General features: G+C 37.3%; 1 protein-coding gene across 3 annotated transcripts in view; it reads right to left on the minus strand.

Annotated features, from left to right (window-relative positions):
- TPR (translocated promoter region, nuclear basket protein) overlaps window positions 1-19,327 on the minus strand; it is a 62,763-nt gene extending 43,436 nt beyond the window's left edge. For all 3 annotated transcript variants that reach the window (XM_070940964.1, XM_070940963.1, XM_070940962.1), the window contains exons 1-15: window positions 19,146-19,327; window positions 16,557-16,661; window positions 15,990-16,063; window positions 14,916-15,012; window positions 13,473-13,576; window positions 12,441-12,605; window positions 12,112-12,204; window positions 11,355-11,435; window positions 11,008-11,095; window positions 7,886-8,026; window positions 6,893-6,984; window positions 6,242-6,439; window positions 4,174-4,281; window positions 3,108-3,334; window positions 2,299-2,462 (exon numbers count right to left, since the gene is read on the minus strand). In XM_070940964.1, the coding sequence (XP_070797065.1) occupies window positions 2,299-2,462; window positions 3,108-3,334; window positions 4,174-4,281; window positions 6,242-6,439; window positions 6,893-6,984; window positions 7,886-8,026; window positions 11,008-11,095; window positions 11,355-11,435; window positions 12,112-12,204; window positions 12,441-12,605; window positions 13,473-13,576; window positions 14,916-15,012; window positions 15,990-16,063; window positions 16,557-16,661; window positions 19,146-19,296 (1,888 nt within the window). In that variant the 5' untranslated portion in view covers window positions 19,297-19,327. The remainder of the gene's footprint in view (window positions 1-2,298; window positions 2,463-3,107; window positions 3,335-4,173; window positions 4,282-6,241; window positions 6,440-6,892; window positions 6,985-7,885; window positions 8,027-11,007; window positions 11,096-11,354; window positions 11,436-12,111; window positions 12,205-12,440; window positions 12,606-13,472; window positions 13,577-14,915; window positions 15,013-15,989; window positions 16,064-16,556; window positions 16,662-19,145) is intronic.
- Between the last annotated feature and the right edge of the window lie 762 nt (window positions 19,328-20,089).

The raw sequence follows: 20,089 nt of genomic DNA on the forward strand, positions 1-20,089 counted from the left end.
TGTCACATTTAAAATTCATTTGGTAGCAATATCTGATGGGCTTGTGCACCTCTACATAAATGTTATCTGTAGTGAGATATTCACTGGCTCTGGCATTCAGAGCTACAAACACTAAATTCAAGCTGTTCCATAATTTGATGAAATTATCACCATGACAATATGCAACAGAATAAAAAGGGAATGCTTCCTACAATCCAGCTTGACTTCTAGTGACTTGATAGACATAGTCATGTAATTTTATTTATTATTTATTATTTATTTTATTATATTTCTATACCGCCCTTCTCCTGCGGGACTCAGGGCGGTGTACAGCCAGGATAAAACATAGCATATAAAATTTAAAAACATTTTAAAAAACAATTAAATAATTTTGGCCCGAATTTAAAACAACCCAATTAAAACCGAATCTCGATTAAAAAAACTGAGAGGATGGGATCAAACCAGCCCAGCTAGATGGAACAAGTGTGTCTTCAGGGCCCGACGAAAAGTCCGGAGGTCTGATATTGTGCGTATCTCAGGGGGTAGGTCATTCCAGAGGGCAGGTGCTGCCACAGAGAAGGCTCTCCCCCTGGGGGTCGCCAGCCAGCACTGCCTGGCCGACGGCACCCTGAGTAGGCCCTCTCTGTGTGAGCGAACCGGTCGGTGGGAGGCTATCGGCGGCAGAAGGCGGTCTCTCAAATACCCCGGCCCTAAGCCATGGAGCGCTTTAAAGGTGGTCACCAACACCTTGAAGCGCACCCGGAAGACCACAGGAAGCCAGTGCAGCTCACACAGGAGAGGTGTTATATGTGAGTGCCCCGTCGCTCCCATAATCCCCCGCGCGGCCGCGTTCTGGACCAACTGCAGCCTCCCGGTGCACCCCAAGGGGAGCCCCATGTAGAGAGCATTGCAGTAGTCCAGGCAGGAAGTGACGAGTGCTTGAGTGACCGTGCGTAGGGAGTCACGATCCAGAAAGGGACGCAACTGGCGTATCAGGCGAACCTGATAAAAAGCCCCCCTGGCCACGGCCATCATATGCTCTTCTAAAGACAGCCGTGCGTCCAGGAGGACGCCTAAGTTGCGAGCCCTCTCCGTGGGGGCTAGTGATTCGCCCCCAATAGCCAGCAATGGCACCAGCTGGCTATATCGGGACGCCGGAAGCCACAGCCACTCAGTCTTGGAAGGGTTGAGTCAGAGCCTGTTTCTCCCCATCCAGGCCCGCACGGCCTCCAGGCACTGGGACATCACTTCAAGGGCATCGTTGGGGTGGCCTGGGGTGGAGATGTACAGCTGAGTGTCGTCAGCGTACTGATGGAACTCCACCCCAAAGCCACGGATGATCTCGCCCAGCGGCTTCACATAAATGTTGAACAGAAGGGGCGAGAGGACCCCAGAAATAATTTGTCTTTGCCTTCCTATGGAATTTGACTTTCCCATTTGGCTTGCAGCTTTGTTATTTCCTGGCGATTCCCATCCATGTGCAAATTAGGTTAGATCTGCTTCGTTTTCCAAGATTAGTTAGATTCTAGGACTCAGCTACATGTATAACAGCTTCAACAATACTGTTAAACAAATATTAAACCATAAACAAATACATGACAAAGTATGTCTGCTTGCTTAAAATCAAATGCCAAAGTCTGTTTTATGTCTTTCATGTCTTCATGCAAACATGTAAAAAAATCCCTAATAAAAATCCCTAATAAAACAAGAAAACAGGAATAACTCTAAAATGTTAGCTCAGCTTTTCTTCATTATCTTTTGCTCTATAGTTCTAAGAATTCTCAGAATAAAATTAATAATTAAAGCAAATTAAAAAATAATTATTTCTATTATTTCTGTAAGGGTAAAAAAAAACATTTCCACTGTCCAGTTGTGTCTGACTCTAGTGGGTGGTGCTCATCTGTTTCCTAGCTCAGCCAGCGTTGTCTGAAGATATTTCCACGATCAAGTGTCCAGCATGATTATATACTGAGGCACAGGAAACACTGTTACCTTCCCACCGAATTGGTACCTATTTATCTACTTTCATTTTGCATGCTTTCAAGCAGCTAGGTGGGCAGTAACTGGGACAAGAATGGGAACTCATCCCATCACATAGTGCTTGGGTTTTGAATTGCCTACCTTCTGGTCGACAAGACCAGCACCTTAATCTCTAGGCCACCGCACCCCCTTTTCTGAAAGGTTAACCATGGTGAAAACCTACATTGTGACTGCTTTTAATGATGAAAAGGCTGGACAGGATTTTTTTTTCCCAAAGCAATGATGCAGTTCAGAAAAAAAATCAATAAAAGAATGCCTGCGTCCCTGCCCAATTCTCACCTTGCAATGGAATGGCAACTCCAGTAGTTTGGGCCAGCAAAATCCGATACATGTCACGCTGACGCACTATGGAATCTACAAGCTGCATTTGATGGCGGCGTGCCTCACGCAGCTTTTCTAACTCAGTAATAGCTTCTCCAAGTTGATTCTGGAGCTCAGAAATCCTGTCATGGCAAGAAAAGGTTATTTATGATAAAATATAGAAATTATGGTGCCAAAATGGAGGAATGGTTTAAAAAATAGGAATAAAATTGTATTTTGAATTTAAAACAGAGATATGAACTATCACCTCTAGTACAGTGATTTTTTGCTTATAAAATGGGCAGAACAGTTGTTCAACAAGCATATTTTTATTTCTACCCATATTTCTTCATACTAACTTTTTGAAATTTGACTAAAAGTGTAAGTTTGCAGCTAATATACAAGAAGGAATCAGTAAATCAGTCATGCATCTGAAGCATGATCTGACAAGGCAACCAAGACCCACCCCCTTCTCCTCAAAAAAAAAAAAAAAAAAAAAAAAGATAAAGGAACTATAGAAGTTACTGAAAACATGTAAGAGTTATGATAAAGCTTCCTTTTTTACAGTGGGAGAGATGCTGAACACTGGGTTAGCCCCATGTTTTCTAAATTTCACCATTATTAATTTTAAGTTCTTAATAATTCTTAATTAACTCTTAATAATTAATTAATTATTAAGGTCTTATAGAATTATTTTTTACTTGAACACCAATGTAAGTGTTAATAGAACCTTGATTCTAGACACCAACTCCTGGTATTCCAAATTCATTGCCAAAGCTGGAACATACTTAGATGAAGTGGTTTCTTGTTCTTCTTTCTCCTTTGCCTCTCCCAGCTCTCGAAGTGCTACTAAGAGGCGTTGATTTTGCTGCTGAAGTTCCTCAATGTTTCTGTAGGAAACCAGGCGCTGACTTATTACTTCAGAAGAGCTGCTGATGTCTGCAGAACTGACTTCTTCATCACGGATGACATGATTACCTCGGGCTTCTTCAAGCTCCATCAATAATACCCTTATCTTCAAATAGGAAAATAGTTAATTCACGCTATAGAACTTTATCTTCCATCAAATAAATACATATCCTCCGTTCTTTCAAATTTACAGGATATCATCCATTATCACACAAATCCATTTCCAGAGTTACTCAAGTTTCAGGAACATTTAGTTAGTGTAATTAAATCCTAACTACGTCCCATTCGTTTTCTGGTGGTTGTGACAGCATCCTTAAAACCATCTCCAAACTAGTCAAAATCATACCAACATCCAATCATTTTTGCAATCAAAATTTGACAATGGGATTTCTAGGTGTTGAAGGTTAATGGGAGGCCTAGGAGCTATACAAGGCCCATATGTTATCCATCCTTGAGTTAAAATCAAATATCAAGACTATTTCAGTTATTTTCCCTTTAGGGCAGGAACCAAATTATAGAACAAATAGGATAGGATTCTTTATTCCTAGCTTCGTTCTCTTTCTATGTCTACTTTCTTGTTTCTGAGCCTCTTTTGTTAAGTATTAGATGAACTCTATTTCATTGGCAAGTTGGCTCAGTCAAGCAGTTCATCTGTGTGTTTCACCCTCCTCCTACAGAATATAAGAAGTCTATTTTAACAAGGCATCTGCTGGGGAGAACAGAGAGTAAAGCTATATACAAAGTTTGTACTAAAGAGCTCAACAGTTCCCATTTTACTACTTTATGAGAGGTTTACAGATATTTCAATTTCACAATAAAAATCATTTATTTATAGATACAGGTGTGCTGTTATAACTTCCATTAAGCGATGGGTAGCAAGTTAAGGACGACCTGTATTTTCAAGTCATGTGATTCAACAAGAAATGGTCTATCTAAAGAACTAACCTGTTGTGAAAGATCTTTGACTTGAATTTCAAACCTCTGGTTCTCTCTTTCAAAGACAGAAGAATGCTTGTTTGCTTTATCAGCCTCTTCTTGTAAGCGCTGAATTTCCTGTAACCCCAAATTAAGCATGATTAAAACTGAAAATTGTTCAATGCTTTTAAAAATCTTAGTATTTGCAAAAAATAAAGAAAAAGAAGAAAAATAATTTATATCATTATTCATCACTCATAATGATTCATGTGATCTTAACATATATGTTTGTATCAGTGGTAATGAATAGGTTCCTCGTTCACGGCCCATTGGGAACAGGGCCGCAGAAGCGACCAGAGAGCGCGTGAAACTCCATTTGCACAAGCAGTGTGCGTGCATGCAAAAACATCCCCTCCCTCCTCTGTTGCCAGCCCCCTGGAGCCAGAAAGGTTGGACACTACTGGTTTAACAGACTTTTTTAGAAAGAGAAAAAAGGAAAAAATAAACATATAAATGCTATATTAAGATTAGAACAAGCAAATTAAATCTCTCCATTGTTGTCCAATCATGGCTCCTGGTGAGAACAGTTGCTCAAATATATAAAGAAGTGACTGTTCACACTCCTTTATAGTTTATAGGGAAAGTGGTTATATTTCTATCTTCACAATGTCATCTCATTCAAACCAAATAAACATAGTCTTTGACTTACGTCCACAATCGAGCCCAAAATTTCTGTTGTTAAATGAGATATTTGTTAAGTGAGTTTTGCCCCATTTTACAACCTTTTTTGCCTCAGTTGTTAAGTGAAACACTGCAGCTGATAAATTGTAACTCGGCTGTTAAGTGAATCTGGCTTCCCCATAGTCAGAAGGTTATAAAAGATGATCACATGACCTTGGGACACAACAATGGTCATAAATATGAACCAGTTGCCAAGCACCTGAATTTTTATCACACGATCACGGGGATGCTGCAGAGGATGTAATTGTGAAAAACAGTCATAAGTCACTTTTTTCAGTGCCATTGTAACTTTGACCGGTCACTAAATGAACTGTTGTAAGTCGAGGACCACCTGTATTACTAATCAGTACGCTATGACAAGTATCACTTACAAGTTTATTCTTTGTAATAAATTAGCATTCTTTTTTTTTACATTATACGAATGTTCACTAAAATCATCTCAAAGCAGCTAATATAAAATAATAATATCCCCTTAATTAATAAAATATATGGACTGATTCAAATAAGAGTAGTAATCAAATTATTGTTTAGAAGATATATTTTAAATTGTTTGTGGAATGCCCAGGGAGAAGCAGCATACATAAAGAAAGCATTTTACGGTTATAGAGCATCAGACAAGATGGCTTTTCAAGTTGTGGAGGTGAATACAGATAGCAAGGACATAGTCAACTATAGAAGATGGCCTCTGGGAAGGCTCTGAAATAGGAGTATGTTCTGTCTAACCTATTATTACATTACTCATCACCTCAGGTCAATTAGCATGGAGGAAAAACAAAACAACATAAGGAGCTGGAGCTGGAAGAAATCATTTAGGTTATAAACTGATCCTCTGTTCCAAAATTTTGCCACATTCTTGACAAACTAATTACAGAAGAATTTTAAGGAGTCTTCAAACAATATTAAGCAGTGAGCCACACCATCACTGCAATCACACAAAGCAAAACTTGATGGATGGTAATACCATAAGCTACACTGCTTGTTTAAATAAACATAAATAACCAAAAAGGGAGTTTGTCAGGAACATTGTTAGAATTTGAATCTATATGCATATAGACATTCTTATTTATGAAACTTTTAAATCTGAAACCTCTACATGAAGTCTGAAGTGTTACCATCCACTAAAAGCAACATTCTTTATCACAAAGTACAGGTCTAATCCCCCAAATCTGTTTTTTGTTTTCATTTTCTTAGATTGATGTATACTATAAATCCTCCATTAAATTTTGCTCTGAAATCAGAAGCTGATGAATTGCAAATGAAAAATAGTTTATTGCTGAAAAACAGTGTGGGATCCTAGAGCACCTTTGCAAAGGTTGTTATATTTTGTGTCTGAACTTCCCTTAAGTTTTATACTGACCTTCATAGCTTGCTCAAGTTTACCAGAAAGACTCGCCACTGCCTTTTGGGAGCGTTCGTATTCTTCTCGCTGACGCTTCAGAATGGGTGCCTTGGCTTCCACTTCCTGCACTATTTCATCCAAATATTTATTGATCCTCTTATTCTCTAATTTTTCCAACAGCAGCTGATCCTGAGCTTCTACGTAGGCATTGTAAAGCTGTGGTGAACAATCAAAATAGGCAATCATCATGTTTTTTATCCAAAAAGAACTTTTCAATGTATCATTCAGTTATGTGTTTGAGGGGCTTAACCATCTGATATAATCAATCTGGACTTGTTACCCTCCCTAACAGCCTATCCACAGAGAGAAAGAATCTAAAACAGTAACAAGTAATTTGTCCAAAATGAATTAAAGTACTTCTGTAAATTATAATCCAGTTTTAAATATTAGTAAGGAACACATTGCTTATTAAAGAACACTACATTTATATATATTTTCTTCCTTTTTCTATGTGGATTATATGGCCAGGGATATCATATGAGGATAATCCCAAATACTATTTATTGACATTGAAAATAAATTTCTGTTTAAACACTATTCCTGAGAATGTTCCTATCATCAAATACATGAACTTGTAAAGAGTACAAATATCATTCATTTAATTCCTACCTCAGTTAATTTCATACCAGGCTTGACCACTTTTGCAACAGCAGCAGCTGTAGGCGACATAGCTGCCAGCTCATCCTCTGAAAGTATGGCTCCTGGAAAAGATTAAGGTCATAGCACATTTTTAAAAGGTGGTCATTTATGTAATAAGCAATTGAATTAAACAATCTTCCTCTCAACATATTTTTAGCATATTAACTGTGCTCCGATAACCCAAATAACACAAGCTGCATGGAATGAGCCTAAGATTTCTGAACCCTTTGTAGGCTCATTCCAAATGCTGATTAGGTTTAATGAGGATTCATTTAAGAAAATTTCGAAGTTGAATATCAAAAAGGTTACCCATGATTGACATTAACTAGAAGCTCTTGGGCAACACGATATAACAAGCTATATTAACCAAAAGCTTTTGAACTTCTCCTGGCTGTGCAATGGAAGTTGGAAAGAAGAGCACCTATGTCCAGAAAGAAGCCAAGGGCGCCTCATGAAACAATCTTAAACTATAGTTTGAATGAAGACATTTAGGAAACTTCAGACTCCATTTATTAGAACTATTCCGCAATCTTGATTCAAAGAGGAAAGAACGATATTGCATTTGATTTAAGTAGGTATGTCTGTGCTTGTGGTACAGTCCAAATCATCTCTTCCCCTTGAAATCCAGATCTTTGCATAGCCTTACTCGGAGGTCAGGCTCACAGTTTCAATTAATTATAACTCTTGCAAACTACAAATTGAGATTATTAGTTTACATATTAAAAACAAAAATGACCATGAATATTGCTCGAAAACGTTCCTGTTATAGCAAGCTCGTGATTTCTGGGAAGACAATAATTTAAAAAATTCACACAAAGGACAGCAATTTGTTTTCAAAGCATTTTTGGTTATTTCATTTTTAGTACTACAATCATATATACTACAATGAAATCAGTTAATCAGTTAACGGTAATGCTGAGTGCCCCAAATTTTAAACTGTCCCTTCCCTAGTAGTTACCGGACCTTTTCGCTTGGTAGCCGAAACTAGATCATTTGCATTGTCCAACTCTTTCTCCAACTTGCTAATTTTCTCCTTCAGTTCTTTTTCAACTGTAGCCTTTACTTGCTCCATCTCAGCCAAACGATCCTGTGTTTCTTTGTTAGCTGAGAATGGCAGAAAAATACATTGGCAGCAAGTTACATGCATGTTCTATGGAAGATCATGTGATTGATGACAATAAGACAGATACTTCCATTTTAGTAATCCACTTCACATTATTATTGGCGATGAAGAAAAACCAAAAAAAAAAAAAAAAGCAGACTTGCATTGCCCAAACAGTATCTTCCCTCTTCCCAAGGCAAACAGCAAATATCTTTTGAAAGTGAGCAAGCCAAAAACAGTATATATATAAAAAGTAAGGCAAACAGATGAAATAACTAGCATTTGTTAATGGAAAAGGAATTCTATGATGTTTGTGGCTATGTCTTGCTTTTTTTGTGACTATAGGATTGGGGAGGAGTTGGAAAACTTTTTTTTCAACTTAAAGCCAATACTGATTTTTAAAATGTTGCTTTATTGCCATTTTAGACAGTAACAACCACTATGACAAGCCATATTTTGGGAACATATAAAAAGTGACTTATTTCATATTGCCCTTCTTTGGCATACTTAAAGTAACTTGGGGCCTAGACTTGATTTTCAACAAATGTTAATTGGCAGTTTGCAGAAAGCAGGAAGAATAAGTGATAAAGCCTCAATCAAAATTCTAAATTCTGACTTCCAGTTTGGTGTTGCGGCAAGACAGTCGGGGAATTAGCCGGCTCCGACAAGCCCTGCGAAAACCCCGGCTGATGAACCACCACCGATGGGTCTTCGGACCAGAACCGTCCTGCAGGGACAGGGAAGAAAGAGAGGCACCTCGGACGACCAAGAGGAACAGGCAAGTTCCTCAGAGGTTGGAGGGAACTCTCTATGACTCGGCGGCGGGGGGCAGCAGCCATGGCGGCTGCCACGAAGCTGGGACAACCGGATCAAGTATTGAGCAGGAGGAAAGTGGAACGGAACAGAGTTTTTCGAAGCCAGATGAGTGACAGTCAACCCAGGCTTGTAATAACATCAAGGGAAACATCTTTTAACTACAAGATCCCTAGCAATAAAATAGCGGCTAAGGAGCCCAGGGGCAAAGAAGATTTTGAAATGTAACTTTAAAGAGACAAAAAACTTGATAGAAAATTGATTTTTGAATAAAAGTAATTGGAAACATTAAACATTGAGACATGGTCAAAGGATTGGAAGAGTTTAAATTTGGACTGGACTTTAATAAAAAGATTTGATACTTTTAAAAATAAAAATAAAAAGAGAAGCCAAGTAAGATTGTTATGTAACTGAAACAAGATGGATACTTGTTAAACAATTGGAAATTGTGGATTGCAGAGAGACACTTTCTGGAGTAAAAAGGAACACTGCAACTTGGTTTTTGTTTTGGGAAATCGTGAACTTTACAGATAACAACCGTGAGAATTTGTGGAGGATGATTTTTTGTCTGCAGGCGGCTTGACTATGGGGGGAAAAAAAGAAAAAAGAAAAGAGGAACCACAACAGAACTCTTACAATTGGGATAACATCAATTTAAAAAGAATAAAATGGCACAGGAATTAGAAAAGGAACAAATTGATGTATTTGACTTGGAATGGAAATAAGAAAAATAATTAAAATGCCACATGGAGGACAAAATTAGAGGACATCGAAGCTGAAATGAAGTATACGCAAGCAGACAAGAAAATGAAGAAACAAGACATAACGGCTGGAAATAAAGAAAACAAAGACAACGTGATTAAATATGAATAAGTAATGCACAGGTGGATAGTAATAATAAAAAGGAGGTTTTTAGAGACTATATTCTGAAAAAACAATAGTTATAAAGATGATTACACTGGGATTAACAGTGAAAGAATTGGGGAATATGGGGTAAAATAGAAAAGTCCAAGACTTTGATCTACAAAATAACTATATTGAGATTAATGATGGTTAACAGAAATATGAGAAGAATATGTTACAGATACTTAAAATTGAAATATGGATGGAAGCTATAATATATGAGAAACAGACTATGATAAAAGAAAATATATCAATGGACATAATGAATCAATTTTTATTAAGTTGTTACATGGTATTACTTGAGAATAATTGATGACTATAAAAACTGGGATATTGTTTAAATACCTATAACAATTGCAATAATTTGAATATTTTCAATAACTTTAATATTTTAATATTTTCAATATTTTTGATAATATATCTATCTAAGCAAAAAAGAAAAGAAGATTGAAATAATATAGGACTATGAATTACAAATAAGAATTACTCAAACTGGTTTTTATACAAATGGTATGGTTAAAGAGAGAGAATTGTGGGAAATAATTCGAAAATTGTATTGTAGTCTTATTTGAATTAAGAACTATGTTTCAATGTTAAATTGCTATATTTTTGGGATTAGAGATAGGATCTAAATTTGGTGAAGTAATAGGGAAATAAAGATTTATTGAGCATATGAAGTAAAAATGTGGGAAGTTTTAGAAAGGGAAATAGGATTTTGAAACATAAACGTGTTTAACCTGTATTCTTAATAGGATTTAGCCTAAGAATTGTGAAATGTATTATGAGGTATTAATTGAATTGAGATTTAAAATGGATTAATAGAAGGGTAATTGTTTTGATTAAATAAATAAGAGTAAACTTTTTATAAGATGGTAATAGGGGAGATAGATGATTTAAGATTAAGTATTGTTAATAGTGAGGATTTAGGGTAAGAATTGTGAAATGTACTATGAAGTATTAATTGAATTAAGATTTAAGGGGGGTTAATAGAAGGGTAATTGTTTTGATTAAGTAAATTTGATTTAATTTTTTTTAAAGATGGTATTAGTTGAAATAGGTGAGTTAAGATTAAGAAATAAGTGTTATGGCAAAATAGAATATATAAAATTTTGTTAAAGATGGGGAAAAAAACCCTGTATAAATTGATGACCAGATCAGGGCTCTGTTCCGAAAAGATGTAATTTGTATGTTGGAAAAAAAAATTTAAAAAAACTTTTTGCAAAATAAATAAATAAATAAATAAATTCTTCAATGATATAACCCTTACCTTCACCAGCCTCTTTGAGAAGTTTGTGCAGCTCCTCCACTGCCTGAGTCAACTCATTACTCTTTGCTTCCAAGTCATCTGCAGCACTCTAAATACAAAGTATTGTAACTGAGCCAGGAGATAGTCATATTTACTAAGAAAAATGTGCAGTTCTTTAAAAGCTAAAGCCTATGGAAGTGGACACAAGTTGAAACCTGTAAGATACTTCTGGGAACATGAAGTAGAATTTGAACAATATAAAACTCATAGCCCCAGTTTGCTGATCCAAACTGACACCATGCCTCCTCACATAACTATCCTCTTCTAAATACAGAAGATGAAATCATGAACAAATAGTGAAATCTTACCTTGTATAAATTAGATAACTTGATATGGGCATTTAGTTCATTGTGGAATCTCTCTTCCATACTAGCTTGTTGTTCTTTTGCCTAAAAAATTAACATACATATTTAATCTCTAAAGTTTGAAACAATTAAAGATAAAACAACCAATACATTCTTTTACTCCTAAAACAATTCAATACTTTAAAAATGCTGAATGATTTAAAATGGAATAAAGGATATAGTCTTTAACACTAGTAACATGAGATAGTTTTCAACTAAATTCCCACCAACTGTTGCTTCCATGTATTCTGAAATGCCATAATACTATGCTCTAAATATGCCATACATTTCACTGCATTTTTCAGAATACAGATAGTTCTCACTGGGATTGGCAACTCCATCACTAAGCAATAATAGTCATAAAGGGAAATGTCACATGGCTTCACCAACTTATGTTAGTTCAAGCTGTAGTTGAATGTGATCATGTGACTTGAGGACCTGTGATGGGTGCAACATCAAGGACTGGTCTTAAATATCCTTTTTCAGCACTGTTGTAATTTCAAAGTTACTGAACAAGTGGTCAGTAAGCAAGGACCACCTGTATATGTATAATACAAGAAACTAATAAAACATTTCACCTCCAAGACTATATACATCCTTCCTTGGGAAAAAAAAGTGGTGCTCTTTAAAAGATCCTTTATATGAAAATTATGAATGGAAGCAAAACTGTCTCAAAATTTGGTTGTCCCAAAAAAAATTCAAGCAAAGCAATTATATGTACCTCTTTTAATTTTTCCAAAAGATCTTCCACATGTTTTTGCAGATTGCCATTAGATTGTTTTAGTCCAGTGACTTGTTCTTCCAGTCTGGAAACCTAGGTGTGTGATACAAGATAAACATGAACCATTTTTATTCTTAAAATATATGGTTTTTCAAAGTTGGAAGGCTAGAACATTACAATGAATTAGAATACTTTATATACAAGAAACATTTCCAACTGTGACTTTTGATTACATTTGCTACTATAAAAGCAGGTTAAAAGGAGTCTACAAGCCTAGCACCTGGTCTGCCATAGTAATATTGATTAGATTAAAAATTGATTTCCTCTACCTCCTCTTTCTTGTTCTCCAGGCCATATTTGAGTTCCAAGATTTCAGATCCTTTTTCTAGACCAAGGACCAAAAGCTCATCTGTTTTTGCCTTCAGTTCAGTATTCAGCCAAGTGTTCTGATTCTGTAATAGTTCCTTTTCTTGTTCCCACCTCTGCTCACGATGCTGTAAATATAATTTTAAAATATATGAAATGTATTTATTCCACACTTTTATAAAAAGCTAAAGAAGTTGCTCAAAGATATACTACAATATAGAACAGAAGTTCTATCAAGATATATTTGGGGGCACTTCATATCAATCAAGTCTATGTAGTTTCTTAATAGGATTTTGTAGGTACTATACAGAAAGATATCCAATTGAACTCAATAGCACTTGGTTCACCCATATTATGATGTCTGATGCTTAACTAATTCAGTAAACTATGGTTAAATAATTCTTTGGGCTATTTATGAATGTATCAATGAGGATTAAAGTATTCTTAAGTATGTATATAACTCAAATAAACTATTCAAACACAATCCTGCTATGACTTATACCTATTTTTTAAATTTTGAATTTGCCTATCTACCTCATGCTGGTTGTAGGCACTCCTACCCCTTCTCTGTAGCTTTTTTTTCTAAGAACAAGCTATTGAGATTCAGTGGCATACAGAATGCAGGGGCATTCTATATACAAAAAGAACAAGCAAAGCAGGAATTTAAGCTTCTGAAAATGTTAACATGCCTGTTTAAAAAAAAAAAATCAAATCAAAAGGAAAGACGCAAAAACACAGGACCCAAAATTTCAAACTTATGCCCTCTGGTATCATCACATCACTGCTATTAAGCTTTAAAAAAATGGAGGAAATGTCACAATATGCTCAATTTCCCAGTACATAATGCACTTCAATTGCAAGAGAAGTGTTATAGGATTGTTAGAGATATCTATAACTTTTAAGAATGAATAACTGAAATAAGATGTTAGAACTGCAATACCCTCCTGTCTACTGTTGAACAAAGGATGTCTCACTAACAACTTCCCAATACTTACTTTTACAGAAAAGGCTGATGTCTGAAGCTCATCCAGTTTTAACTGAAGCTCTATTTTTGCAGTGTTTGTTGCTGTAAGTTTCTCATTCAGACGTTTAACATCCTCTGCAAAAAGAACACAAATAAGACCATGTTAAAATGCCCAAAGTGAGCTGACACAACCGAAGTTAAAATCAACTTTCCTAAATTGAGCCTGATCCAGTTTATAATCAATTGGTTACCTTTTGTGACATTTATTTTTTGACTGTCCTCCTTTCAAGTTTCACATCAGATACATATCCACTGAAATTTAACCAAGATATAATCTATTACCCTGACTTCCAAAGCAGAATCTCTCTTGACCACTTTCCCACATACTGCTCATCCTCAACGATCAAAACAACTTCTTGAGTGTTTCCTTCAACAGAATCAGTAAGCAGTTAACTGCATAACAAAGACAGGAAAGGCATCTCGCATCTCTCCAAAATGTTTCTTTGAAGATTTACTCCCATTGTATTTATTTTCAGAATATATATGCCACATCAATTGTAAACATGTTACTTCTTTTCTGGCAGAAATAATTGGGCACAAAAAAAGCACCAATTTGCATAAACCAGCATTTCGGGAGGGGGGGGCAGAGAAATGCCTCCTTGGCTTTATGTAGCACCTATCCTCTCAGGTTATTATCAGAGACATCTTTCTGGGTGGCAATGTACAATAAGAGCATCCTGTAGCAAGTCATGTAAAACTGTTGATAACAACTGTAGCCATGAAAAAAGGTTCATTCTTTGCCATTCTTGTTGCTAGATTTAACACCATCCCTGCATAGAAGAGGTTTTGTCCATTTGTGGAAGAAACAAGTAGTTTCTGGTCAGCTTCTGTATTCCCTCTTTTATTTAAATTGGTATGGCAGTTTGATTTAATAACATCTCTACTAATTCATTTTCATGCCAGCTCAAAAGAGGAATGAAATCTCCTTTCAGTGCTGACAAGCTTCCAGATATTTCTAGGGAAGGTATCATATTTAATGTTAATAATTTAATAATGCTAATAAATTAATAATGTTAATAGTTATGATACTAAATGCTTAACTGAATAGCAAGTACATGAACTTCAATACTTTTCTTTATGCAGCTATGCAAAATTTTTGGTATTTATAACTTCTTTTATGGTTTTATAGTACATTTGTTGGCATTTTTGTCTGTAATTTTTATTATTGTGCAAACATTTTGACATCTTTCATGGTGATAGTTTGAATAATATTCCATATTACTTCACCTGACATTTTTTTCAGTAAACACCAAGTTCACTCTGGGTTGGTCTCTAGTATTTAGCTCAAAAAAGAATTACAACTTCTTAAAATGTTACCAACTTTAAGAATTCCCATTGTCAGTTTAATCTCTGTGTTCCTTGTTCTTTTTAAGTCAATGAAAGATTGAGACAGTCTTACAACACAGCCTTTTACCATTTAAATGTTCCAGTTCTTGAGCTCTTCTTTCACTCGTTCGGACTAAATCTCTCTTCTCTGCTTCCAATTCTTCTCTTGCTCTGGTGAGCTGACTCTAAAAACAAAAAGGAAACAAGAATGGATTCATTCACTATTGCTTCTGAGGGTAGAAGCAGAACCCAAAAGACAAAACAATTAGAAATTAGGTTTAGATTTGAGATCTAGAAACCATTCTTGACTGAATAAGATGTCAGCTAGTGATACAAACTACAACATAAAATGACAAGTTCATTATTGCTGAAGGTCTTCAAGCAGAAGCTGAATAATCATTTGCCCAACACTTCTAGTAATTTCGGCACTGAGCAGGCTGGATTCAAGGTCCAGTCCAGTTCTAGATGCCAATACTGCACTAGTTTCTACAAACTACTTTCTTCCTCTTCCTCTTCTTCTTCTTCTTCCTCTTCCTCCTCATTATTATTATTGTTGATGTTCTCCAGTATTAGTTTGATAATTATGAGAATTTAGGTAGAGAATCCAAGAATGGTCACAAGAAATGCATAATATAGTCGTTTATTAGTCCAACTAAAAATGCTGAAGCCTATTTCTCTAAACTATTCTCTCAAACCCAATAATTTGAAGAACTATCAGCAGCTATAGGAATTGTCCTAGATCTAAAATCACATATAATACCACACTGAGATCCATCCAGCAATAAGATCCTGCAAATACAGTACCTCCATCCTTATGTAACATGAGAGTATAGGACACCAAAAGTGGATATTGAATTTCTTCTGGTCTTTACAAATTTTCAGTGGATAGGGCCAATCTAATCTAATAGTTAATGCACTAAAATTAGAAATCAGGAAACTGTAAATTCTCGTCCCATCTTAGACATGAAAATCAGCTGGGTGACTTGGGCCAATCACTCTCTTTCAGCCCAACTCACCTCACGGGGTTGTTGTTGTGGGGAAAATAAGAGAAGGGAACTGCCTTGAGTTATTAAAAAAAAAATCAGGATAAAAAAATACAAAATGGGCACAAATTACAATTCTGAATGCTTCTTGTCACATGTGTAACTGAAAGCATCCATACCTGTATGGCCACATTGTGATCTTGAGCAGCTTCCAGTTCCTTGTTTTTCTCAGTTAACTTCTTCAATTGCTCATCTGTAGAGTGTTCAAAAGGAAGGCTATTCTCATTTTTTTATTACAATAAACCACTTAATAGCAACACCATGATCAAACAATATCCTTTCCTAGCCCAAGGAATACTCAGACTGAAGATTCATTTCAAATATTTCTCAATCACAGATAAGCTATATAATTCTAAAAAAAAGTTCTTTCCATTATAAAATCCCCACTGCCGGTTTGGGTAATTTTAAGCTTATGCACCAGCTGGAAGCCACATTCTTCTTATATATGAGACTTTACATGCGCCCATTGAGGGGCATTTATTGTGAAATGTAGCTTTTTAGTACTTAGATTTACAGTCTTCACTCATAATATCTTAAACAGTAAGTGGTATAAAAATGATTAGAATCATAAATAGCACATTTTTCATTTTCTAAAACAAAACTTTTCAGTATTTGTCTTAAATTTCATACAGACATATAACTACAGTAATATTATTTTGTGACCCATTTAACAATGTTATACTTACTAAGCTTGGTGAGCTCTTCTCGAAGATTCTGACATTCCTGTGTTTCATTAACAAGCCTCTCCTGACTCTGAGCCAGTCGTTTTTCAACTTCAAAGTATTGTTGCTCTGCAAAACACCCATTAATACATTTCAGTATTATCCCTTGCAGGAAAATAAATAAAAATGTAACTTTTGCACCTTTGGTTTAGTGGTTAAGACATCAAGCTAGAAACTAGGACACTATAAATTCTAGTCCTGCCTTAGACATGAAAACCAGCTGGGTGACTTTTGGCCTAGGAAAAGGAAGAGGTATTAGAGGTATTAAGAGGTATTAGGTGTACTTGCCACCTTATTTATAAAAATAATAAAGGTGGGATAAAAATAAATTTTACATGCACCATTTTCTCTCTTGCTACATCTCCATATCCAGTTAGGTTATATAAACTGTTTCTCCATATTTGCCACTATTTTTTCCTCACAATTCAAGTTGGCTGAACACAATCCTTCTCTAGGTTTGGGAGAATTCAACTGTATCCACATCAGCTCTGACATTATGATCAAGGAATTTTACACATCTATCTAAGTACAGTATATGTAGGATTATTTCCTAAATTGATTTCTATGAAATTGTTAAGATAATGAAAAAGCCAGCAACCTTTGGTAGTCTCATATTTGTTAGTCTCATAGACCACCCCAATGATGCCCTTGCTGTGATGTCCCGTTGCCTGGAGGCCGTGCGGATCTGGATGGGGAGAAACAAGCTCAGACTCAACCCCTCCAAGACCGAGTGGCTGTGGCTTCCGGCGTCCCGGTATAGTCAGCTAGTACCATCACTGACAATAGGGGATGAGATCTTGCTCCCCACAGAGAGGGCCCGCAACTTGGGTGTCCTCCTGGATTCACGGTTATCTTTAGAAGATCATTTGACGACCGTGGCCAGGGGTGCCTTTTATTAGGTTCGCCTGATCCGCCAGTTGCGTCCCTTTCTGGATCGGGACGCCTTGCGCACGGTCACTCATGCCCTAGTTACCTCCCGTATGGACTACTGTAATGCTCTCTACAAGGGGCTCCCCTTGAAAAGCACCCGGAGGCTCCAACTGGTCCAGAACATAGCCGTGCGGGTGATTATGGGTGCAGCTCGTTACGCCCATGTAACACCTCTCCTACGCGAGCTGCACTGGCTCCCGGTGGTCTTCCGGGTGCGATTCAAGGTGTTAGTTATCACCTTTAAAGCGCTCCATGGCTTAGGACCTGGATACCTACGAGACTGTCTTTTGCCACCAATAGCCTCCCACCGACCAGTTTGTTCTCACAGGGAGGGACTACTCAGGGTACCGTCAGTCAAATTATGTCGACTGGCGACTCCCAGGGGGAGGGCCTTCTCTGTGGGGGCTCCAACCCTTTGGAATGAACTGCCCCCGGAGATACGGAATATCCCTGATCTCCGTGCTTTCCGCCGTGCCCTCAAGACCCTGATGTTCCAACAGGCGGGTCTAAACATACGAACATGTGAATGATTTTTTAAATGTTATCTAATTCTGGGTTTTATTTGATTGACCAAACTAAGTAATAATTTTAATTAGCAATTTTATGATGTTTGTGTGTCTATATTTTTCTTGACTGTACACCGCCTTGAGTCCTACGGGAGAAAGGCGGTATAGAAATATAATTAATAAATAAATAAATAAATAAATAAATAAATAAATAAATATTTATATAAGCAATACAATGGATGTTGTATAATACCCAGCCACAGACAAAACATCTGGAATTTAGAGTTAAATGCGACAACAAGACATAAAAAGAGCCTTGGTGGCGCAGCAGACTAAAGTGCTGTTAAGTAACACCAGCTGCCTGCAATTACCGCAAGTTCAAATCTCACCAGGCTCAAGGTTGACTCAGCCTTCCATCCTTTGGAGGTAGGTAAAATGAGGACCCGGGTTGTGGGGGCAATAAGCTGACTTTGTATAAAAAAGAACACCGCTGGGGGGGGGGGCAAAACCCTACTAAGCAGGTATATACAAAAGTATGAAGGCTATTGCTTAACGCATTGTAAGCCGCCCTGAGTCTCCGGAGAAAGGCGGCATATAAATCGAACCAATAAATAAATAAATAAATTGTTTAAAAATGTCTAAACGTATTAAGTAGGTGGGACGATGTCCCATCTATCTACTCAAAAACAAGCCTTAGTAAATAAATTTCATGACTCTTAATATGACTCAGTGTGCACGCAACTGCAGTCACGCTGGCTGAAATCTGGTATAATACGATCCCTCAAAGTGGCAACATCCTAACTCAGTATCTACTGAGTAATTTACTGTTAAAAAATGAAGGTTGGCTCAAGTAGCCCTTGGCCCCATACGGTACCATCTTATATATAAATGTATCTGACTATAATATCCATCACTGCAGCTAACACAGCGCATGGTGAAGGGAAATTCAATGCAACAGAGAACAGCAAATTGGTGTTTGCCCTTTTAGCTTCGTTCCTTCGTGTGAAATGCCCAGCACACTGGAATAAAGGAATTCCTCCCAATTTTCCCTCCTCTGCCCTCTTTTTTCAGACGTCCACGCAGGAAAAAGATGGGACCGCCGGCCCCCACAACTCACCGCTGTCCACCTTGTAGCGCTCGTGCCTGGTACGGAGCCCGTCGATCTCGCTCTGCTGATCGGCCAGGAATCGCTCTAACTTGCCCTGCACGGCTTTGGGCAACTTGGTCAATTCAGCGCGCTCCAAAACCTGCTGCAGAACCGCCGCCATTTTGGACGGCCCGCAGAAAAACACCTCTTTCCCTGCAACAACTCCCACCCCCCCCCACCGCCCCAGCTGGGGTTGTTTTTTTTTTTTTTAACTCTTCGCCCCGGAAAGGGCAGAGCGGGAAGATGAGAAAGCGCGTCACGCGGCCGAAAGGCGCACGCGCGTCGTGTGGCCGGCGCACGCGCAAAGCGCAGCAGTGCCTAGGGCTAAGCTACTGTACTATAATTAATATATAATTAATATATAATTATAACATTGATTATACTATATTATTAATTATATATAAAATATATATAAAATTATTAATCCTATAATTAATGACGAGCTCAGCTGTTGTGAGCTGTGAGCGTAGTTATGTGGCTGCTTCGGTTCAGCGACGCGTGGAGCAGTTTATCCCAAATTCATGAATTTGGAAACGTGACGGGGGTTCTCACTTTTTTTTTTTTTTTTTGCATCGCATTTTTGTATCGGCATTTGAAACACAACAGTGGATGTGTGTGAAAGATTTGAGTTTCCCTGATTGATATGAATGGCTTCCACTCCCAGCTGGCTGTAGGGAGATCTGAGAGTTTTGAAGCCCGTGCGTATGGCAGTTGACAACCTATGCAAACAGTTTTCTCATCCTAATGATGGAAATGACTCGTCTGCCGCCGGAAACACATCCAGCGTTTTTGCCGCCTTGCCTATGCCATCTTGGATGTGGCGGAATTTATTTGAGAAGAGGCGATTTCGTTGGTTTATATAAAAGTTAAAAGGACACACGGGAAGCAGGAAGCTGCTATTTCAGAGCTTTATG

This window comes from Pituophis catenifer, unplaced genomic scaffold, assembly GCF_029215685.1.
Source record: "Pituophis catenifer annectens isolate HBS135680 unplaced genomic scaffold, rPitCat1.0.hap2 SCAF_3, whole genome shotgun sequence".
NCBI lineage: Eukaryota > Metazoa > Chordata > Lepidosauria > Squamata > Colubridae > Pituophis > Pituophis catenifer.